We start from the raw sequence: 22,248 nt of genomic DNA, 5'->3' as shown, positions 1-22,248 counted from the left end.
CTGTGGGGCCAGAGTGAGGGGGTGCATTGCATATCTGTCCAATCAGGCAGCCAGGAGAAGTACAAATGCACAGACTTTAAAGGTGTGAGAAACAGCATCCTGGCAGCATGCCAGCCAGGCAATAATCCTGATCACAGGACCCACCGTATAATCTGAGATCGATGGTCACTGTGTATAAGAGGGAGGTGTGAAACAATATAAAGTGTGGACCCCTGGACCATTTGCCTGTAGGAATTGGAAAAGGTATTTTCCAGAACTTTGGGTGCCAGCGTGTTCCTGAGGCCCCATCCTTTCCTTCACCCACATCAACCTGTCTCCAGATAGCAATCAGCAGCTGAAATCCTGGCTGTTTACTTTGCTTTCTCTTCGTAGTTCTAGAAAACGGGGCCTGGTTCCAGTGCCCCCACTGCTGCTACTCAGGATCAGTGAGGCTTGGGGCACCAACACACAACTGAAGCCTGGGCCTATGCAGGCAATAGGCTTCAACGCATCACTCAAAGACTCCCTCACTGGCAGGGCTCCTCGCCTCACTGGCAGAGCCCCTCGCCTCACTGGCAGGGCCCATCGCCTCACTGGCAGGGCACCTCGCTTCCCTGCACTCTCACATTCTGATCTGTTTGCTTCACTCATCAAATGGGAGGATGGCGCGATCTGAAACTCAGCCTCCAGCAGATGTTTCTTTAGTTTCCATCGCTCCCACATAGAGAAGCCAGCCAGGTTTCTCGGAAAGGTTTACTTCCACCCTTCTGCTGCTTCTTCCAGTGTGAACATCTTGAGCGAAAGTCCTTGAGCAATGATTTTTCTTGGAGTAAGAAGCAGAAATCCTAAATGATACGGCGATAGGCCCTGGGCGGGATTGGCGCAGGCCTAATGGGCCAAATGGCCTCCTTTTGTACTGTAGGGATTCTATGATTCTATGATGACAGAATTTATCCTTTAATGTTATCAACACTTGACACTGTATTGTTAATTGGATGAGATGATGTAAGGTGTGAGGAGGCTCCAGTGGAACATAAATAGCAACATATACTAGTTGGGCTGAATGGCCTGCTTCTGTATTGCGGAATCTGTGTAACATTTTATAGTTAAGGTAAATGCCATTAATTATCAAGAACAGAAATAGAGACAGATACATGATCAGATATACAGAGGCAAAAGTGGTTGAGAGCTTCAAGTTTTTAGGTGTCCAGATCACCAACAACCTGTCCTGGTCCCCCCATGCTGACACTATAGTTAAGAAAGGCCACCAACACTTCTATTTTCTCAGAAAACTAAGGAAATTTGGCATGTCAGCTACAATTCTCACCAATTTTTACAGAAGCACCATAGAAAGCATTCTTTCTAATTGCATCACAGCTTGGTATGGCTCCTGCTCTGCCCAAGATTGCAAGGAATTACAAAAGATCGTGAATATAGCCCAATCCATCATGCAAACCAGCCTCCCATCCATTGACTCTGTCTACACTTACACCTGCCTTGGAAAAGCACTCAGCATAATTTTGGATCCCATGTACCCTGGACATTCTCTCTTCCACCTTTTTCCATCAGGATAAAGAGATAAAAGGCATGTACCAACCAACTCAAGAACAGTTTCTCCTCTGCTGCCGTCAGACTTTTGAATGCACCTAGCTCATACTAAGCTGATCTTTCTCTACACCCTGGCTGTGACTTTAACACTAGATTTTGCACTCTCTCGTTTCCTTCTCTATGAATAGTACGCTTTGTCTGTGTAGCAGGCAAGAAACAATACGTTTCTCTGCATACTAATACATGTGACAATAATAAATCAAATCAAAAAAAGATAGCACAGACAGAGGCCATTTAGCCCATGCTGAAAATTCTAGCCCATTGCTAGAACAGTCTAAAAGTTAAGACCCTGCCCCTCCTTCCTGTCAGACCTGGATGCATATCTCCTTTGAAAATGGTCACCACCTCACAGCACTCCACGCCTCAACATCTCTACATTAAAATAATGGTGCAAGCTCAGCTAATCGCTCACATAAACCTTCCCCTCGAAAACTAAAACAATGCAGTGTTGTCAGGTTACTCAAGGTGGAGGCTGGGTGAGGCGGGGTGGGGGGAGAACAGTATTACTGCTAACCCCAGGCCACAGGAAGGCCAACCCTGTCCTCACCTCACCTTCACATCTCAAGGTTCTCTCACAGCAATCACTGGGTGACAGTCGGTGATGAGGAAATATACAATCCTAACAGCCGCACACTAACGCGAGGATCTATACTTACACCTCTCTGCCAGGTGGCGTTTACTACCAAATAAACCTGTTGGACTTTAACCTGGTGCTGTGAGACTCCTTACTAAGGTATCTAATAGCCAGAGAGTGTGTTCGACATTGACTGCATCTCTGTTTACACTCCCCATCCGGCATTTTCTAATAATGTGCTTAAATCACCTTTAAATCTTTCCCTTTGTAAAGACTCAATGTTGGCCTTCTCCTTTGCCCTGAGATAAAAAGGATTCAGTGTAAGCTACAACCCACCAAGATAAACCCCCCCAGTGTTACAGTAAATATTCATATATTGTCTATATGTTAGAGTAAGGTTAAAAAAAATATATCTTTCATGGAATGTGGGTGTCACTGGTGAGGCCAGTATTTGTTGCCCATCCCCTCATTGCCCTTGAACTTGCCAAACAATTTCAGAGGGTAGTTGAGACATTGCTGTGGGTCTGGAGTCACATGTAGGCCAGGCCAGGTAAGGACAGCAGATTTCCTTCCCTAACCGGGCATTAGTGAATCTTAGGGTTTTTACGACAATCGCCAATGAATTCACAGTCACCATGACTAAGACAAGTTTATCAAATCCAGATTGAATTCAAATTCCACCAGCTGCTGGGGTGGGATTTGAACTCTTGTCTCCCAGAACATTAGCCTGAGTCTTTAGGTTACTAATCCAGTGAAATTGCCATGATGCCATTGTATACATATTACATGCCAATCATAGTCCCAGTTGACTATAGGCTGCTCTCCCCTTTCAGAGCTGGGTGGCACGGTGTTTAGCACTGCTGCCTCACGGTGCCAGGGACCCGAGTTCAATTCCAGCCTTGGGAGACGGTCTGTGTGGAGTTTGCACGGGTTTTCTCTGGGTGCTCCGGTTTCCTCCCACACTCCACAGATACGCAGGTTAGATTGACTGGCCATGCCAAACCGCCCCTTGGTGTCAGGGGGAATTAGCCAGGCAAATAGGTGGGATTGAGGGGTTGAGGGGTTGAGGCCTGGGTGGGATTGTGGTCAGTGCAGGCCCAATGGGGCCAAATGGCCTCCTTCTGCACTGTAGGATTGTATGAAAGGTGGTAATTTAACCTGAGGGTCACCACATCTCAGGCGAGGGGCGAGGTTGAGAAGGCGGGACCTTCCTGAATAACCTCAGCCGGTACGGGAATTGAACCCACGCTGTCGACATCACTTTGCTTCACTAACCAGCCGTCCAGCCAACTGAGCTAAACCCACCCCCTACGTATATATGGGGGAAACCTTTTCTCTTAAAGTGTGTAGTGAGGATGTGGAATGTGCTGCCCGAGTGTGCAGTGGAGGCAGATTCGATTGTGGTTTTCAAAAGGCAATTGGGTAATTATCTGCAGATAAGGAATTTGCAGAGCTACAGCGGATAGGGGCAGGGAGAATGGAACTGGCTGAGTCACTCCCACAAAGGGAGCCAGTATCACCAGCTCAACAGGCTGAATGGCCTGCTGCTATGCCATAACCATTCCACAGTCACTCAGTGGAATATATATCGACCTTACAAATTCGAAGAAGACTGGGCTGTTTAAAGGTAGAATGTTTTTCAAAAAACAAAACCATCACTGGGTTTAAATACACTCACAAATTCAGTGAGATACAAGCAGGTGTTTATGTATCGTACAGGGCAGAGAAAGCGAGGACAAAGGGAACATTTGAACCCACCGTTCAGGAGGTTTTATTGATCACCCTGAACAAGCGCTCAGAATCTCAAAGCCCTCACTGACAATAAAAAGTGTAGGAATCAAAACAGTATTGGTATCAAGAATCAGAGGATTCCTCCCATCTCCACTCCTGTACGGTTTCCCCAGTTGTGAAACAAAAGCTAAATCTCAGCTTTTATAAACCGATTTATGATTACATTCCATCCAGCACCCTGTAGAAAGCTTCCAGCGTTACCTCATTTGCTGTTTCACACAATTCAAATAACTCGCATTTAGATGGCACCTTTGATATAGTCAAACATCCCAAGGCACTTTTATCAAACGAAATGTGACATCAAACGACCTGCAAAGATAGGGGCGGCACGGTAGCACACTGGGTTAGCACTGCTGCCTCACAGCGCCAGGACCTGGGTTCAATTCCCGGCTTGGGTCACTGTCTGTGTGGAGTCTCCACTTTCTCCCTGTGTCTGTGCGGACTTCCTCTGGGTGCTCTGGTTTTCTCCCACAGACCAAACGTGTGTGGGTTAGGTACATTGGACATGTTAAATTGCCCCTTAGCATCCCGAGATGTGTATGTTAGAGGGATTAGCAGGGTAAATATGTGGGGTTACAGGGATAGGGCCTGGGGTGGGATTGTTGTTGGTGCAGACTCGATGGGCCAAATGGCCTCCTTTTGCACTATCGGGATTCTGTGAAGATAACCGGACAAGTGATGGAGTTTTACGGAGGGTCTTAAAGACGGAAAGTGAGCCTGAGAGGCTTAGAGAGAGAATTCCAGAGTTCAGGGCTCCAGGCAGCTGAAGGTACAGTCACTACTGATGGAGCGATTAAGATCAGGGATCCATAACAGGGTCAAGATTGGAGCAGCGCAGTGATCTCAGGATGCTGAGATGCCAGAAGAGGTTCCTGAGATAGAGGGCTGGATTTTGTGGCCGCACTCATCCCAAGCATTAACCATTGGGCTGAGTAGGCTTAAGCCGAGGGGCCCGGAAGGGAGGGGAGCCCCGAAAGCAAAACAAAAATTGGTTTAACCTTTTTAAGGGTGAATAACTATACCCTGTGGGTGAATTAATATAACAAACACCTATAAATAGAGGAGCTTCACCTCGGACTTGTACTTTATGCAAATAAATACAAAACAAATGCAACAAAGAGTGTATTGTCATGCTATAACATGTAAAAATGCTTATGATACACATTGAATCAGACTTGCTTCGATCTGTTGATTTACATGCTGTTATCGACACTTTTGGAAACCAAACAAAAACGGAAGCTTTTTAAAGTACAAATGTAAAGAAAATGAAAAATAGTTGAATAAAAGGGTAATTGATTCATATAACTTTATGATATTATACATGTAGTACATTATACGTAGTACAACGATATGTTATCTAATGTCACTTAACGTCGCTTTATTCTACTCAACGAAGGGTGGGGTAGGTGCTAGGGGGCAAGGTCAGGGGGCCTTACTAAAGCTCAGCCCAGGGGTCCGGGTGGTAATTAATCCGCCGCAGGTTCCCAAGGCCAAAAATCCCTGCCTGAGGCCAACGGACGTTTGTACGGTCCGTGTCCCAGCCGCTACGATTCCGCTGGTGGGCAGGACGGTAAAGTCCCGCCCAGGGAGCAGTTTGTAAACAACAGTAAAAATTTTAAAATTAAGACATTGCTGGACCAAAGAGTCAATGCATAAATCCAGGGGCTCCCCCACCTTGATGAGTTGTCTGTACCAAGGCAGTGTTTCTGAAGGAAGACTGGAATATATCTTACATGGGATTTTTCTCTTTAGAAATATGCAGAAGGAGATCATTCAGCTGCAAGAGCCTTCTCCAGGGTTGAGTTAGATCACGGCTGACTTGCATCTCATCTGCATTTACCAGCCCTGACACCATGGGGTGGGGTTTTCCAGCCTCGCTTGCCCTGAAACTGGAAAATCCCTGCCTGAGATCAATGGACCTTTCCAGGGTCTGCCCCTCGCTCGCTACAATTCCCGTGGTGAGCGGAACAGGAAACTTCACCCCCATATCCCTTGAAACCTTAACCCAGAATAATATTTATCAATCTCAGTCCTGAGAGCTGCAATTATCTGCCAACCTCTGTAGCACTTTGGGGCAGGTTACTGTAGACTTCTCCTACAACTTTGTATAAAAAGGTCCCCCTCCTGAGTTCCCTCCTGCACAGCCCAGCGTCCACCGCACTCTATTTCCACTTGCTGCCATCCCCCCAGCTGAAAAATTGGTTCCCCAGATCTAATTTTTGACATTTTAAATTTTTCGATCAGATCACTCCTCAATTTTCTAAACTCAAGGGAATGTGAGCCAGTGATCGCATAATCTAACAGTCTGAGCTCAGAGAACACTCTGGTGGAGCTGCGCTGTCCTGTCTGAGCTCCATCCATCCATCCCGCAGTGCAGCGTCCCTCACTGAATCCGATATTCCTGATGGGGTTTGGCAATGGGTTTGTTCAGCTGAAGTGTAACTTCTGCTTCTTTGTATTTCAGCCCCATTGAGAGAGAGGCTAATATTACAATCAACATCCTGGGGGTTACCATTGACCAGAAACTGGACCAGCCAGCCAGATAAACACCATGTCTATAAGAGCAGGACAGAGGCTGGGAATTCTGCAGAGAATAACTCACCTCCTGACTCCCCAAAGCCTGTCCACCATCTACAAAGCACAAGTCAGGAGTGTGATGGAATACTCCCCACTTGCCTGAATGGGCGCAGCTCCAACAACACTCGAGAAGTTACGTATCCTCCAGGTCAGAGCAGCCCCACTTAATTGGCACCAGCTCCAACACCCATTTCCTCCAACATTAAGAAGAGTGACTGCCATGCACAACTACAAGATGCACTGTAGCAAATCACCTACAGTACCTTTCAAACCTACGACAACTACCACCTAGAACGACAATGGCAGCAGACACATGGCAACGCCACCACCCGAAAATTCCCCTCACCATCCCGACTTGGAAATACATCACCGTTCCTTCACAGTCGCTGGGTCAAAATCCTGGAACTCCCTCCCTAACAGCACTGAGGGTGTACCTGCACCTCAGGGACTGCAGTCAGTTCAAGGGCAATTAGAAATGGGGGATAAGTGCCGGCCTAGCCAGCAACGCGTGAATGAATAATGAAAACACGTTCCCAGAACCTTGTTGATTGCTTTTTGTGCCCACCTATCTGCCGTGAATGATTTCTTGCGATGTGCGAATGAGCTGCATGCGCGCTAATTCAGAGTTGTTGGTGATGAAATTGTTCATCTTGTGACTTTGCCACCCACTGACTGGTGAAAAATAAATTTCAATTAACTTCTAGCTTCAAGTTCCCACCCATTTACAGATAGACTGACCTTCTCTCCTTGGCAGCACAGGGCAGAGGGCTTATCACTCGCTCCGTTCTTTATCAGTAAACTTTATTTATTACTCACAAGTAGGCTTGCATCAACACTGCAACGAAGTTACAGTGAAAATCCCCGAGCCGCCACACTCCAACACCTGTGCGGGTACACTGAGGGAGAATTTAGCACGGCCAATGCACCCTAACCAGCACATCTTTCGGACTGTGGGAGGAAACCGGAGCACCCGGAGGAAACCCACGCAGACACGGGGAGAATGTGCAGACTCCGCACAGACAGTGACCCAAGCCAGGAATCGAACCCGGGTCTTGGCACTGTGAGGCAGTAGTGCTAACCAAGTGCCACCACCCTTAACTCCAGTGGGGGCAGGGGATCAACCCCTCAACTCTCGAACAATCTACCCCTTTACCCCACGGATAAGAAATGTTACAAAATGGTTCCTCAATGGGAATTTTCTGCTTTTATGTTTCTGTTATAAATAATGTCCAGGGCAGGAATGAAACTTCAATAATTCTGGCTACAAATGAGAATATGAAAAATAAGAACTTGCATTTATTTCCTTTTGTTTCTTCACAGGATGTGGGTGTCACTGCCTGGGCCAACATTTACTGGCCAAGCCTGAAGGCATTTAAGAGTCACATGGATAAGTTTAGAAAGGGAATTCCAGCATTTAGGCACCTGAAGGCATGGCAGCCAATGGCTAAGATCGCAGATGGGCAAGAGGTCAGAATTGGAGGGGAATTGGAGGCATATTGGAGGAGGGGTCAGAATTGGAGGCATATATCCAGGGAGGTGTGGGGCTGAAGGGGGAGTGGGGGTTTTTGGAGGGGTTTGAAAAGGAGGAATTTTAAAACGGAAGTATTGTGGAATTGGGAGCCAATGCAAGTCACCCAGCCCCTGCGCAGGGCTAATGGGGAAATGGAACTTGGTGCTAGTTAGGATACGGGTGGCAGAGTTTATGATGAGCTCAACTTAGTGAAGGATGGAAGATGGAAAGTCAGCCAGGAGAGCAGCAGCATTGTCAAGTTAATGGACTCCAGCAAATTGTAATGGATTTTACATGACTAGTTCCAAAGATTCTCACCTCATTGAGCTCACATGGTAGAATTCAGCATTGTGCTGCAATAGAGTTACTTGTTAACATCTTGAGGAAAATCATAGTCCAAATCTCCCCATTAAGTGGCTCCAATTGTACAACAAGTGGGCTGTAATTGAAGGCCAATACCACAAGGCCACTGAGAACCAGGAGTCTCTCTCACAGAGGGCTGTGCGATAGACTCTGCCTCAGAAGGCAGTGGAAGTGGGACCATTGAACATTTTTAAAGTGGAGGTAGATAGATTTGTTGGCGGTAAGGGAATCAAAGATTATCGAAGGTAGATGGGAATGTGGAATTCAAAACAAAAAGATCGATCATGACCTTATTGAATGGCGGGGCAGACTTGAGGGGCTGAATGGCCTACCCTTGCTACTATTCTGTATGTTCATATGTTCAAAACTAAAGGTAGGGTAAAAGTGACTCCAGGAACTCATTGCGAGAATCAATGATAATGCTCTGACCTCCAACTTTATCTTAAAAACAACCCCATTTATGAAGGTCAGGTAGGTAATAGCTTCCTGCAGACAGCCAGGATTCTCAAGAGAGATGACTTTGTAGAAAATTGGTCAAACATTGAATAAGATCAATCCATAAGGAAAGTTACAACGTCTCATCTGGAGACAGAGGTAGAGTAACAAGTCCCTGGGTATAAGTGAAGGTTCCACACACCTGATGAAGGAACTCCATTTCCGAAAGCTTGTGGGATTACTATCGAATAAACTGGTTGGACTCTAAATGAGACTTCTTACTGTGTTTACCCAAGTCCAACACGGGCATCTCCACATTATAAGTGAACACCTCATGGCGCAGAGCAAGTCAAGAGCTACACAATGGAATCAGTGCAGTGACTGTGTGGAGATCCCAATCCTCTTCTTTCTCAGCTCTCTCCTTCCTTCCTCCTTTGCACTTCATCCTAGATTAGTTACAGCCTCTCCACAAGGTGACCAAGCTGGGTGTGATTCACTGGCATATATGTATATATATATATATACCTCTCCATAGAAATTACTTCCTGAAATGGATGCGCTTTATCCAAACAAAGCAGCATCAACACAGAAGCAGTTTTGAACAATTACGTTGGGGCAGGATGGTCAAGAACCAGCTGGCTGTGTTTCCATGAAAAAATGCTGCATTCCCTTTCATGTGTTGCAACATCTTTTTCACATATTGCGCTGGGATCTTAGATGTTGTGCTTTTTATTAAATGAAACAAGTGAGGCTTTTTCTGACAAGTGGTGCTTGACATTCTTCTCTCTAACCAAGTATCTCCCTGTTACGTTAAACAACCACAGCTGTCAAACTTCAAATTCATTCACTGGTTTGACGGGGTCAGTGACACACACACACTAACAGCCTGTTTCAGCTGGCAATTTCCATCCTCCAGTGCTCCTATCCATGGCAATCTCTTGTAAGACCGTCCGCTGTGTTTTGAATGACACCAGATCAAGGTCCTCCTCACTCTTCCACGCTGTAATATGTTTGGATAGATCGGTTTGGCTATTTTTCAGAGCCTTTAACTCCCCTGGAGGGGGTAAAAGGTTTCTGATTCTGTTAAAGTTATTTCAGAACTGCGAACATCATCACAGCCTTGGCTTTCCCTGTACTAGCCCGACTTCCTGGGAGGAAGGTTGACATTACTGAATGCTCAAAGAGAAAGATGTATTTATTAGAACAAAGAACAACACAGCACGGGAAACAGGCCCTTCGGCCCAACGAGCCCGCGCCGCCATTTTAAAATTATGAGTGCCCTCCTCTACCCATGACCTTTGTCTACGCCTATTGGGGAAGATTGAGGGAAGACTAATTTAGGGACAATTTATTACACCAATCAGCCTAAGAGCACGTTTTTGGGATGTGGGAGGAAGCCGGAGCACCCGGAGAAAACCCACACAATCACAGGGAGAATGTGCAAACCCCTGCAGACACCGGCCCAAATCCATGTATCTGCACAGCAAACAGTGATAGTCACTGAGCTGTCGTGTTGCCCGTCAGATGGTCCAGTCTAGATGTTGCCCGTCAGATGGTCCAGATTAGTCATAAGTAGGCTTATATTAACACGGCAATGAAGTTACTGTGAAAGTCCTCTAGTCACCACTCTCCGGCACCTGTTTGGGTACATTGAGGGCAAATTTAGCATGGCCAATGCACCTAACCAGCATGTCTTTCAGACTGTGGGAGGAAATCAGAGCACCCGGAGGAAACCCACGCAGACACAGGGAGAATGTGCAGACTCCACACAAGAGAGTGACCCAAACCAGGAATTGAACCCGGGTCCCTGGCGCTGTGAAGCAGCAGTGCTAACCACCATGTTAATATTGCAGACTAAACCTAGATGGGGCTGTTACTATTGGGTGTATTGTAAGAAAAGTACAGGGGAACAAATTTGCAAGGAGATTACAGAGGGATGCAAAATCATGGGATTTGTCGGGGAGTGTGAATGGCAGAGGATGGTGACACAGTGGTTAGCATTGCTGCCTCAAAGCACCAGGGACCCGGGTTCGATTCCTGGCTTGGGTCACTGTCTGTGGGGAGTTTGCACATTCTCCCTGCGTCTGTGTGGGTTTTCTCCAGATACTCAGATTTCCTCCACAGTCTGAAAGACATGCTGGGTAGGTGCAAGGGCCATGCTAAATTCTCCCTCGGTGTACCTGAACAGGTGCTAGAATGTGGCGACTAGGGGATTATCACAGTAACTTCATTTCAATGTTAATGCAAGCCTATTTGTGACACTAATAAATAAACTTTAAACTTTGTATTTCCCTCACAGAGTTGGAATTTTTTGGCCTTGGAGGGAGTGCAGAGGAGGTTTACTAGGCTGATGCCGGAGTTGAGGGGGTTGAGCTATGAGGAGAGGCTGAATAAACTAGGCTTGTACTCGTTAGAGTTTAGAAGAATGAGGGGAGATCTCATTGAGACGTATAAGATGATGAATGGGATGGATAGGATAGAGGTGGAGAGACTCTTCCCGCTCAAAAAAGACACTAGGACTAGGGGGCACAGCCTCAAGATAAAGGGGGGGCGGTTTAGAACGGAGTTGAGGAGGAACTTCTTCACTCAAAGGGTGGTGAACCTCTGGAATTCTCTGCCCGTTGAAGTGGTGGAGGCTGCCTCGTTAAATATTTTTAAGACACGGGTTGATGGGTTTTTGATAAGAGAGGGGATTAAGGGTTATGGGGAGAGGGCGGGAAAGTGGAACTGAGCCACGACAGATCAGCCATGATCTTATTGAATGGCGGGGCAGGCTCGAAGGGCTAGACGGCCTACTCCTGCTCCTATTTCTTATGTTCTTATGTTCTTAAACTTCTCCCCTGAGTAGAGGGGTCAATAACCAGGGGCATAGATTTAAGATAACGGGCAGGAGGTTTATAGGAGATGTAAGGAAAATCTTTTACACTCAGAGGGTGTTGCGATTCTGGAACTCACTGCCTGAAAGGATGGGAGAGACAGGAACCGGGTCCACAGGACTCTTAAATCGGCCTCGCAGGTGGAAGAGGTGGTCAAGAAGGCGTATGGTGTACTGGCCTTCATTAATCGAGGGATTGAGTTTAGGAGTCGGGAGGTAATACTGCAACTTTATAAGACCCTTGTCAGGCCTCATTTGGAGTACTGTGCGCAGTTCTGGTCGCCTCACTATAGGAAAGACGTAGAAGCTATTGAAAGGGTACAGAGGAGATTTACAAGGATGTTGCCTGGATTGGGAGGCATGCCTTATGAAGTTAGGTTGAGGGAGCTGGGACTGTTTTCCCTGGAGAGACGAAGGTTGAGAGGCGACCTGATAGAAGTTTATAAAATGTTGAGAGGAATAGATAGGGTGGATTCTCAGAGACTATTTCCCCGGGTTGAAATGGTCGCTACGAGAGGACACAGATTTAAAGTGCGGGGAGGAAAGTACAGAAGTGATGTTAGGGGTAAGTTTTTCACTCAGAGGGTGGTGAGTGAGTGAAATCGGCTGCCGTCAGTGGTGGTGGAGGCGAACTCGCTGGGGTCTTTTAAAAGACTTCTGGATGAGTATATGGGGTTTTATGGGATTGGGGGTTATAGATAGGTCAATAGATTGGTAGGTGTTGATGTGATCGGCGCAACTCGTGGGCCGAAGGGCCTGTTTGTGCTGTAGTGTTCTATGTTCTATGTTCTAACCCTCACAACATTTAAGAAGCACTTAGCTGAGCACCTGAAATGTCAAAGCGTACAAGGCCACAGACCAAGTGCTGGAAAATGGGATTAGAACAGGTAGGTGCTTGATGGCCGGCACAGACACGATGGGCCAAAGAGCCTCTTTCTGTGCTGTAAAACTCTTTGCCTCTGTATAGGGCATTAATGTAAACCATCCACCACTGAAATGAGGACAGTGAGAGATGTGGAACAGGTCACTGAGTCAATGCTGCTAATTGCACCAAAATAATGCCAAGATGTTGGAGGGAGAGTGAAAGGACAGATCAATCATGGTTATTCTTAGACATGGATTTGATGGACCAAATACTCTCCTTCTGTGTCACACTGGCTCTGTCTAACAGCGAGTCATGCACAGGAGAGATCAGGGAACAAGCAAGTTAGTTTTAGTTTATTTATTTAGTAGTCACAAGTAAGGCTTACATTAACACTACAATGAAGTAACTGTGAAATTCACCTAGTCACCACACTCTGATGCCTGTTCGGATCAAGACCTATCCAGTACGTCTTTCAGACTGTGGGAAGAAACGGGAGTACCTGGAGGAAACCCATGCAGACACAGGGAGAACATGCAGAATCCGCACAGACAGTGACCCAAGCTGGGAATCGAACCTGGGTCCCTGGCGCTGTGAGGCAGCAGTGCTAACCACCGTGCCGCCCCTCTGTTTCCCATACACATACAGGATATGTAGAGGGGGTAGGAGGAATGTGGAGAGGATAAACCAGACAAAACAAAATGTTCGGTACCCACCCAGTGCTCAAGAATTCAAAAATAAATGTAAGTTACTGCTGCCAAGTTAGGAACATTGACCATTCAACCCTTCTAACCTGTTCTGCCATTCAATTCGATCGTGGCTGAATTGTATCTCAATTCCATCTGCATAATCCCTCAACACCCTCACTCAAATTTATCAATCCCACCTTTAGAAGTTCTATTGCCAGAGTAGGTCAAGTGGATACTTGTCATATTGTGAGCAATTTTAGGGAGTGGGATCGGAAAATTCTCCCTCACATTAAATAAGATTTAAGCAGGGAATAGACTTCCAGATAAAGAACTGGATTGAAAAAAAAACAGGCCAGGAATTACTTTAAAAACAATTAGATGCAGCAATGACGATATTCGATAAGAGATCGTGAGCTAAATTAAAGCTTGTGGAATTGAAGGCTAATTATTGACCTCGTTAACGGATTGCTTAGAAGGTAGAAAGAGTTGGATTAATGGATATGCATTCAAATTGGAAGGCAGTGATTAGTGGCATCCCACAGGGACCTGTGCTGAGGCCTCAACTATTCATTATATTTATTAATAATGTAGATAACATAATGGAGAGATTCATATCCAACTTTTATAATGACACAAAGATTGATGGTATCGTAAGTAGTGCAGACAGGAGTTCATGGGTTCTGAGGGGGAGGGGGTGGTGGGGGAGGAGGGAGTTGAAAGGGCAGGATTCCTTTGTGGAACCCACTCTCCCAACCCAAGATGGGCGGACAGGATGGGAAACCCACACTTTCACCTCTTCAGCCCCTGAAGTGGCCAATTAAGGATCATTTCCCATGCTGTCTCAATTTTTGGGCTGGCGGACCGGCATGTACACTTCTCCCCCTGGGTGGCAAGTGGGGAAGGGGCCCTCAATCTGAAAGCTACCCCAGAATTGGGGTGTCCCCACCCTCCCTGGGACATCATAACTTCAGGGCTCCCTACCCCACCTCCCCATAACCCCTCAACACCATGATTGCCCCGTCTCCACCCCCCCGTCCCCTCAGGGCATCCCCTACCTGCCCCAGGACCATCCCCTTCCCCCCCACCCACCAAGACTTATCTTTCCAGTGGTCCCAGGGCTTAGTCCCAGGCAGGGTGATGCAGTACCATTTCTGACCACTGCAGCACTGTGCCTGGCTGAGTTGGAGAGTTGTCCAAGGGTGGATGAAAGTTACACCCACTGCCAAGCAATACTCAAGTGAGTGCAAAATGGCAATGGCCTTGTTGGTAGTAACGTGCTACCACTCAGGATTGCAAGGGTCAATCACTCACCATCCTTAAAGTCCTACCCATAATCTATTAAGGGTATTATGTTGAAAGGCAAATTTATGCCTCCCCATATCAAGATATGTCCCCGTACCCACCCCTATTGCTACAGGTGCCCTCTATGCCAAGGTATGCACCCTGAACAATCCCTATGGCCTCACATGATCCCATGTTAAGTTATAGCCCTTCCATGCCCATTCATCAACTGTGCACTGTATTGCAGCATTGTATCACATAGTGACAGTGATAAACAGTCAGATGTGTTAATTATTTCCCACTTTCTTTCTACTTTTTACAACAGCCTTATAAAAGTGATAATCGTTCAAAACCTTTAAAGTGTCACAAACCAAAATTAGGCGCAAGAAAAACATTGTGCAATTGACAGCATAGATCAGAGAACAAGAGCTGTCAACAATGTTTTCCCTGGGGCTCATGTGTTTCAATGGGATAATGTATTCTCAGTCAAGAATACATAATGAGACTTTGTTGAGAATGACTTTTTCTAAGCTGTTTTAGAAAAACATTCATCGCTTCTAATGTTGAACGGACATGAATGTGCCATGGCTTAACATGGGGGCATGAGGTGCCATAAGGATTGTTTGGAGAGATTTAAGGTTGACATGGAGAGCATGAAGGCCATAGGGAATGGGTAGACGGCATACCTTGTCATGTGGGGCATGAGGATTCATGGGGTTGTTTAGGGGACATAGCACAGCATGGCAGCATCAGGTGGCATGAATGGGGCATGAGAGTGTTTGGAAGGGAATGTGAGGGCTGGAAGATCTTTAAGTTTTTGTTTTAATGGGGAATTGAAGTTCCACAGCACTGATGTGGACCCATGGCAGGCGCGCTGGCTACCTCTGAACATTTTTCTAGGTTGACATAGAATCCTTACAGTGTAGAATGAGGCCATTTGGCCCATCGAGTCTGCACCATCACTCCAAGGAGCATCTTACCCAGGCCCACCCCACTGCCCTATCCCTGTGCCTTGTGCATTTACCATGGCCAATCCACCTAACCTGCACACCTTTGGACACTATTGGCAATTTAGCATGGCCAATGCACCTTTCTTAACACCTTTCTCAACACAAAAACTATCAACCTCAGTTTTGAAATGTTCTGTTGACCCCCAGGCTAACAGCTCTTTGCAGGATAGATAATTCCACACTTCCACAACTCTTTTGCATAGATCTGCTTCCTGTGTACAGCCTAGTCCCAATTTTAAATTTGTATCCCTTGTGCAGAACTCCCAAACCAAAGGAAATAGTATCTATTTACTTTATTTATCCTTTCGCAGGATGTGGGTGTCGCTGACAAGACAAGCACTTGTTGTCCATCCCCAATTGTCCTTGAAAGGGAACATTTCAGAGTGTATTTAAGAGTTAACCACATTGCTGTGGCTCTGGAGTCACATAGAAACACAGAAGATAAGAGCAGGGGGAGGCCATTTGGCCCTTTGAGCCAATTCCGCCATTCATTGAGATCATGGCTGATCATTATGTTGGCCAGACCAGATAAGGACGGCAGATTTCCTCCTTAAAGGGACATTAATGAACCAGATTGGTGTTCGCAATTATCAATGATAGTTTCACGGCCACCATTACTGAGAATAGCTTTACATTCCAGATTCATTAATTGATTAATTTATCCATAGTATCAAATTCTCTAATTACCTTAAACACCTCAGTTAGATCACTCCTTAATCTTCTACACCAGGGGTCTACGGACCGCGGGCTACGTCCAGCCCACAGCAGGCCGCATCCAGATCGGAGTTTGGAGACCCTTGTTCTACACCAACAGAATGCAAGGCCAGCCTGCGCAACCTGTCCTCATAATTTAACACAAGTATGTGCACAATAGCTATAATACATTTTAAATTATCCCAGGAAGACACTGTCCTCCATCCTATACCTACTGAAGACACAGTAAGAAGTCTGACAACACCAGATTAAAGTCCAATAGGTTTATTTGGAAACACGAGCTTTCGGAGTGCTGCCCCTTCATCAGATAAGGAAGTTGCAGCACTCTGAAAGCTTGTGATTCCAAATAAACCTATTGAACTTTAACCTGGTGTTGTCAGACTTCTTACTGTGCACACCCCAGTCCAACACTGGCGTCTCCACATCACGGCTACTGAAGACAAGAAGTGGACATTGCCTAGTATAACTATTAAAGAATCAAGCTTGCAGTTATATTTTTTAAAATCTTCCTTTCACTCATTTCCATTAATATTGAGCATATCCCAATGTCAATAAGCCATGATTCTGCACTACGCAATTAAAAACAGCTTAAGTAATCACTCATCTCATTGCTGTTTTGAGATCTGGACACATGCTAAGTGGCTGTCAGATTCAAGTCATCGTATTTCATATACGACGAGTTAATTTGTGATGTTTCTGAAAGATCCAAACATGCAGGACAGCAACACACGTCTCCCTTTGAAAGAGGCAAATTCTTTAAAAAGGAAGGACACATACAAGTAAGTTTCCTACCTTACAGCAATTACTACACTTCCAGGAAAATCCTCAGCAGGTCTGACAGCATCTGTGGAGAGAGAATAGAGCCAACGTTTCGAGTCTGGATGACCCTTCATCAGAAACTTTGGCTCTATTCTCTCTCCACAGATGCTGTCAGACCCGCTGAGATTTTCCAGCACTTCCTGTTTTTGTTCCAGATTGCAGCATCCGCAGTATTTTTATCCTTACACACTTCATTAGCTGTAAAGCTCTTTGGGCCAATCTGGCGCAGTGAATCAAGGAATCCTACAGTGCAGAAAGAGGCCCTTCAGCCCATCGAGTCTGCACCAACCACAATCCTACCCAGGCCCTACCCCCGCATATTATTACCTGCTAATCCCTCTAACCTAAGCATCTGAAGACACTAAGGGGCAATTTTAGCACAGCCAAGTAATCTAACCCACATATCTTTGGACAGTGGGAGGAAACTGCAGCAAACCCATACAGACACAAGGAGAATGTGCAAACTCCACACAGACAGTGACCTGAGCCGGGAATCGAACCCAGGAGCTGTGAAGCAACAGTGCTAACCACTGTGCTACCATGCCACCCACTCTGAAAGCAGTGCGTTTTTCTTACATTCACCAGTCTTATTTTTGAATTCCTCAGTGGATGGGAGTAGTCAGCAGCAATCAACCCCATGAGTGCTGCCCCTAGCACCCAGTACAGCACTGCAACCTCCACGACAGAACAGCGATATCAAAAAAAGGCTCATTTGATTCTGTCACATCCTTCATTGAGTAAATACTTTGGGGAGCTTAAAATTAACGCTTTTCAATTCACAAATCCGACGATGGATTTTCTGAAACGCAGTTGGATCACCTTAAATGCAAAGGTACGAAAACGGGCATTTAATCTCCAATGATTTAATATTTCAGATCTCAGTTCTTTCACCCGGAGAAAGCCTTTTCAAGGACAATAACTCAAAGAACCGTGACTGGTTTATGGTGATCCAAATGCGTTCATTTTCATTTTTATTGCCTGGGTCTCCAGAATGTGAGAGGCATTTTGGAGTCTGTTTTCCGTGACTCTGCCCATTTATAATCTACTGCATTGTTTTATGATGCCTAAGTGAGTCATTTTGTGTTTTTATTACACAGATTCCTAGATCCTTCACCAGTACTTTTGTAACTTATCCATCTTTCTGTGAAATCACAGTGATGATCTTGATTTAACCCGGGTAATTACAAAAGCTAATTCCAGCAGTACATTACTACAAAACAAAACTACAAAACAAAATGCTGTTTCGAACTCAACATTGGTTTAGACTTTATTAAGAAATGGTTGTATTTAAAATTAAAGAATATTGCTGGGTGTTCCAACGGTCCAGTTGTCCCAGTACATTAAATACATATTTCTAATGAGTGTAAATGTGGGTTTTGAGCATCTGTTCTGAAATGTTCTCAAGAGAACTGATATAGTTCACAGTTCAGGGTTGTTTCTGAAAGGATTCGGAGGGTCAGATGTTTTGAGGTGTTACTGGGTCCTCCAGATATGCAATGAGCATTATTAGGGGGTCGGATATTTCCCTTCACACATGCCCCAGAACTACAATTTCATTTTAAAGGAGTTATTTCTTAATGAAAACTATCCTAATGCTCTTTTCTTATCAGCTATTTGTTTTGAGATTCTCACTTCCAAGAGTTCTTGTACACACCCTATATTGAGAATCCACTATTGAGTCTAGGTTCGTCATCATAACACCTTCCTTTCTCTATAACATACTCCAGCCCTACAACCTCTGAGATCTCTGAGCTCCTCCAACACTGACCTCGTGCACATCCCCAATTCTTGTCGCTCCACCATTGACAGCCAGGCCTCCAGCTGCTGAGGCTGGAATTCCCTCCTTTAACCTCTTGACCTCTCTCTCTCGCTTCCATCCTTAAAACTGACCTGAAGACAAAATCCTGCGGATGCTGGATCTGAAACTCAGAAAATGCTGGAAAATCTCAGCAGGTTTCACAGCATCTGTGGAGGGAGAATAGCACCAAAGTTTCTGATGATTCTTTCTCCACAGATGCTGTCAGGGCTGGCTGAGATTTTCCAGCACTTTCAGTTCTTATTTAAAACTAACCTGTTTGGCCAAGGTTTTTTGGTCAATTTTTCTAATATTGCCTTATATGATAGGGTATCAAACTGCAGCTAACAATGCTCTGATAAAGGCTCTTTTTCATTTTAAAATGTTAAAGTCTCTATAAAAACTGGCTTGTTTGGAAAGTTACCATTGTGTTATTGGTTGTGTTTGTAGAAAGGTTACTGGTGTAATGATTAGCATTTGGACAAACTCTTCCACGTGTTTCAATTAAAGTTTGTGTGGAAGTTATCCCAGTGTTTTATTTAAAATTGTACAAAGGTTAACCTAGAATTAGTTTTTTTTTATTGATTCCTGCTGTGACTGGCCTAATCTTATCCATCATTTATTTCCATCCAATGATTGGAGATACAGTTTTTCTTTCAATGGAACACAAATGAATCTTTTCAAGTGGGGAGATTATTTCAATTTGAGATTTTTTAAATTCATTTGTGGGACATGGGTGTCGCTGGCTGGTCAGCATTTACTGCCCATCCCAAGTTGACCTTGTTCAGAGCGCAGTTGAGAGTCAACCACATTGCTGTGGCTCTGGAGTCACATGTAGGCCAGAACGGGGTAAGGACGCCAGATTTCCTTCCCTAAAGGACATTAGTGAACCAGATGGGTTTTTCCAACAATTGACTGTGGTTTTATAGAATCATAGAAACCCTACAGTGCAGAAAGAGGTCATTTGGCCCATCGCGTCTGCACTGACCACAATCCCACCCAGGCCCTAATCCCATATCCCTACATATTTACCCACTCATCCTTCTAAACTATGCATTTCAGGACACTAAGGGGCAATTTTAGCATGGCCAATCAACCTAACCCGCACATTTTTGGACTGTGGGAGGAAACCAGAGCACCCAGAGGAAATACACACAAAGATGGGGAGAGTGTGCAAACTCCACACAGATAGCGACCCAAGTTGGGAATCGAACCCAGATCTCCAGAGCTGTGAAGCAGCAGTGCTACTGTGCCACCCTTATGGTCATCAGTAGATTCTTAATTCCAGATATTTTTTATTGAGTTTAAATTCTACCATCTGCTGTGGCAGAATTTGAACCCGGGTCCCCAGAATATTAACTGAGTTTCTGGATTAATAATCCAGCGATAATACCACTATGCCATCACCTCCCAAACTGTGCCACCTTCACGAAAATCCGGTTTTGAAAATAATTATTGGAAGGAAAATGCCTGCACAAAGCAGCTGGAATTTGAAAATAACACTCACGTTGTATTGGTTCCAATCCTGGTAAAACACAGACATGATGACAAAGGGCATGACACCCAGGCCCACCAGACAGTCACTGACTGCCAAGTTCACCAGGAACACCGAGGTCACTGAGTGGAAATGTTTCGTCACAGCGATAATTGCAATCACCAGGACGTTCCCTGAAACGACAAAACGTATTTTGAAAAATGCCCAATTCTAACGATAAAACTATTCCACACATTGTCAAAGCAGCAACAGGAATCCCTCTGAGATCCGGGAGTAAGGATCAATCATTACAACTCTAATATGGGCCAGGCTGGCATAGCCAGGTGGGCATGGAAAGGAGATGTGTAGAAGTTTAGCGGGTGAACTGTAGGGTTCTGAGGTCTATGCCTAGTTGGTCGGTTATCTGGAGTGTGTATATGGGTGGAGTGGGGGCAGTCGGAGCCTGGAGTCTAGACCTATACAGGGGAGGTGTTGGAGACCTGTACAACGGGGGAGTGAGTGTCTAGACCTGCACATGGAGGATGTCTGGGATCTAGATCTGTACACAGAGGGGACCTGGGGTCTAGATCCTGTACATGGTAGGGCTCTGGGTCTAAACTTCTATATGAAAGGGATCTGGGGTCTAAACCTGTACACGGTGGGGGGTGGGGTCTGAGGTGGGTACATAGAGTCTGGGATTTAGACTTGTACATGAGGGAGGAGTGGTGGGGGTGCTGGGATTTAGACATTTATAATGGCGGGGGTGGGGGGGAAGGAATTCGAGGTTCGGACCCTCCCAGGGTCTGGCTGCAAGTTCGGAGATACAACTGCGAGATATGGGATCAGTTAGGCGGTCCAAAAACCGAAACATTCCCCCCAAAAAAATAACACCCCAGGTACACCTTATCTCAGCAACATTACCCCGTGATGTTTCCCCCCCCCCCCCGGCTTAGATATGGAATGAAACACGGGGAGAAATTGGGAATGGAAGTGAGAGAGAGCCCCAGAGGGGACAGGAGAATTCTCAGCACTCAGACTGAATTCTCAGGCCGTGTCCAACAGCGAGAGCAATCCCGCAGACATCCCGGGGGCTGCTCTGGAGAGGTTTGCAAAATGAGTAATTGTACCCGTTGCTGTTTCGTTTAACCTGCAAATCGTAAAGTCTGCAAATGGCAAGTCTGCTGATTCCAGTTTGGCCAAATCCAGGATATTTTGATGTGCAGTTTCATGTTTAGATATACAGGAATCAACACAAACAGATAGAATGATGGTGGTAAACGCTTGTATGTTTGTGGATCTTGTAATGTTTTGTCTCTCAGCTGTTTGTCAAGCAGTTTCAGTCTTCTGTGTTTGTTTTTTTTTACATATAAAAGGGGGAGGGGGTTTTATTCTGGATGTACACCCAAGCTTCTTATCTACAATGTGCACACATGCAGGGGTAGGGAGGGGAGAGAAGGCAGACCTGTCACCGCCGCCAGACACATGAGAATCATGATCGTTTCCAAGAGGACCTTGACCGGCAGCGATGCTGAGGAGGAGCCCGGAACCGGAGTGGAGGAGCTGGGAGGCAGCGAGCGGCTTTGCCCGGTGGCGGAGAGGGACAGGTTGGCGAGGAGCGGGGGCAGAGCCGGATCCATGGCCACCCACCCGCCCTCCCCACCCGGGCAGTCAGCGGCCCCCGCTCCTCCCTGCCCCGGCTGCGAGCATCCAGCCCCACTCCGCTCCCATGGCCCGGAGCTCGGTCCCCGGGGCTGGAGAGAGAGGCAGGCAGGGCAGGCAGGCAGGATGGAGAAGCAGGTCTGTCTCTGTGTCCGTGTCTGCAGCCCAGGCTCAAAGAAAAGTGGCTCCAAAACCAACCAGACGATTTTCAAGGAGAAAAAAAACACAATGCA

General features: G+C 46.0%; 1 protein-coding gene across 1 annotated transcript in view; it reads right to left on the bottom strand.

Annotated features, from left to right (window-relative positions):
• LOC145350475 (5-hydroxytryptamine receptor 1D) overlaps positions 1 to 21,993 on the bottom strand; it is a 32,241-nt gene extending 10,248 nt beyond the window's left edge. Inside the window, exons 1-2 of the mRNA XM_080199675.1 lie at positions 21,819 to 21,993; positions 20,390 to 20,550 (exon numbers count right to left, since the gene is read on the bottom strand). Coding sequence (XP_080055801.1) covers positions 20,390 to 20,550; positions 21,819 to 21,993 — 336 coding nt within the window. The remainder of the gene's footprint in view (positions 1 to 20,389; positions 20,551 to 21,818) is intronic.
• Positions 21,994 to 22,248: the final 255 nt, after the last annotated feature.

The sequence above is a fragment of the Carcharhinus amblyrhynchos genome, chromosome 12 (genome assembly GCF_965287045.1).
Source record: "Carcharhinus amblyrhynchos chromosome 12, sCarAmb.v2.hapA, whole genome shotgun sequence".
Taxonomy (NCBI): Eukaryota; Metazoa; Chordata; class Chondrichthyes; order Carcharhiniformes; family Carcharhinidae; genus Carcharhinus; species Carcharhinus amblyrhynchos.
This window is presented reverse-complemented; position numbering and strand designations above follow the sequence as displayed.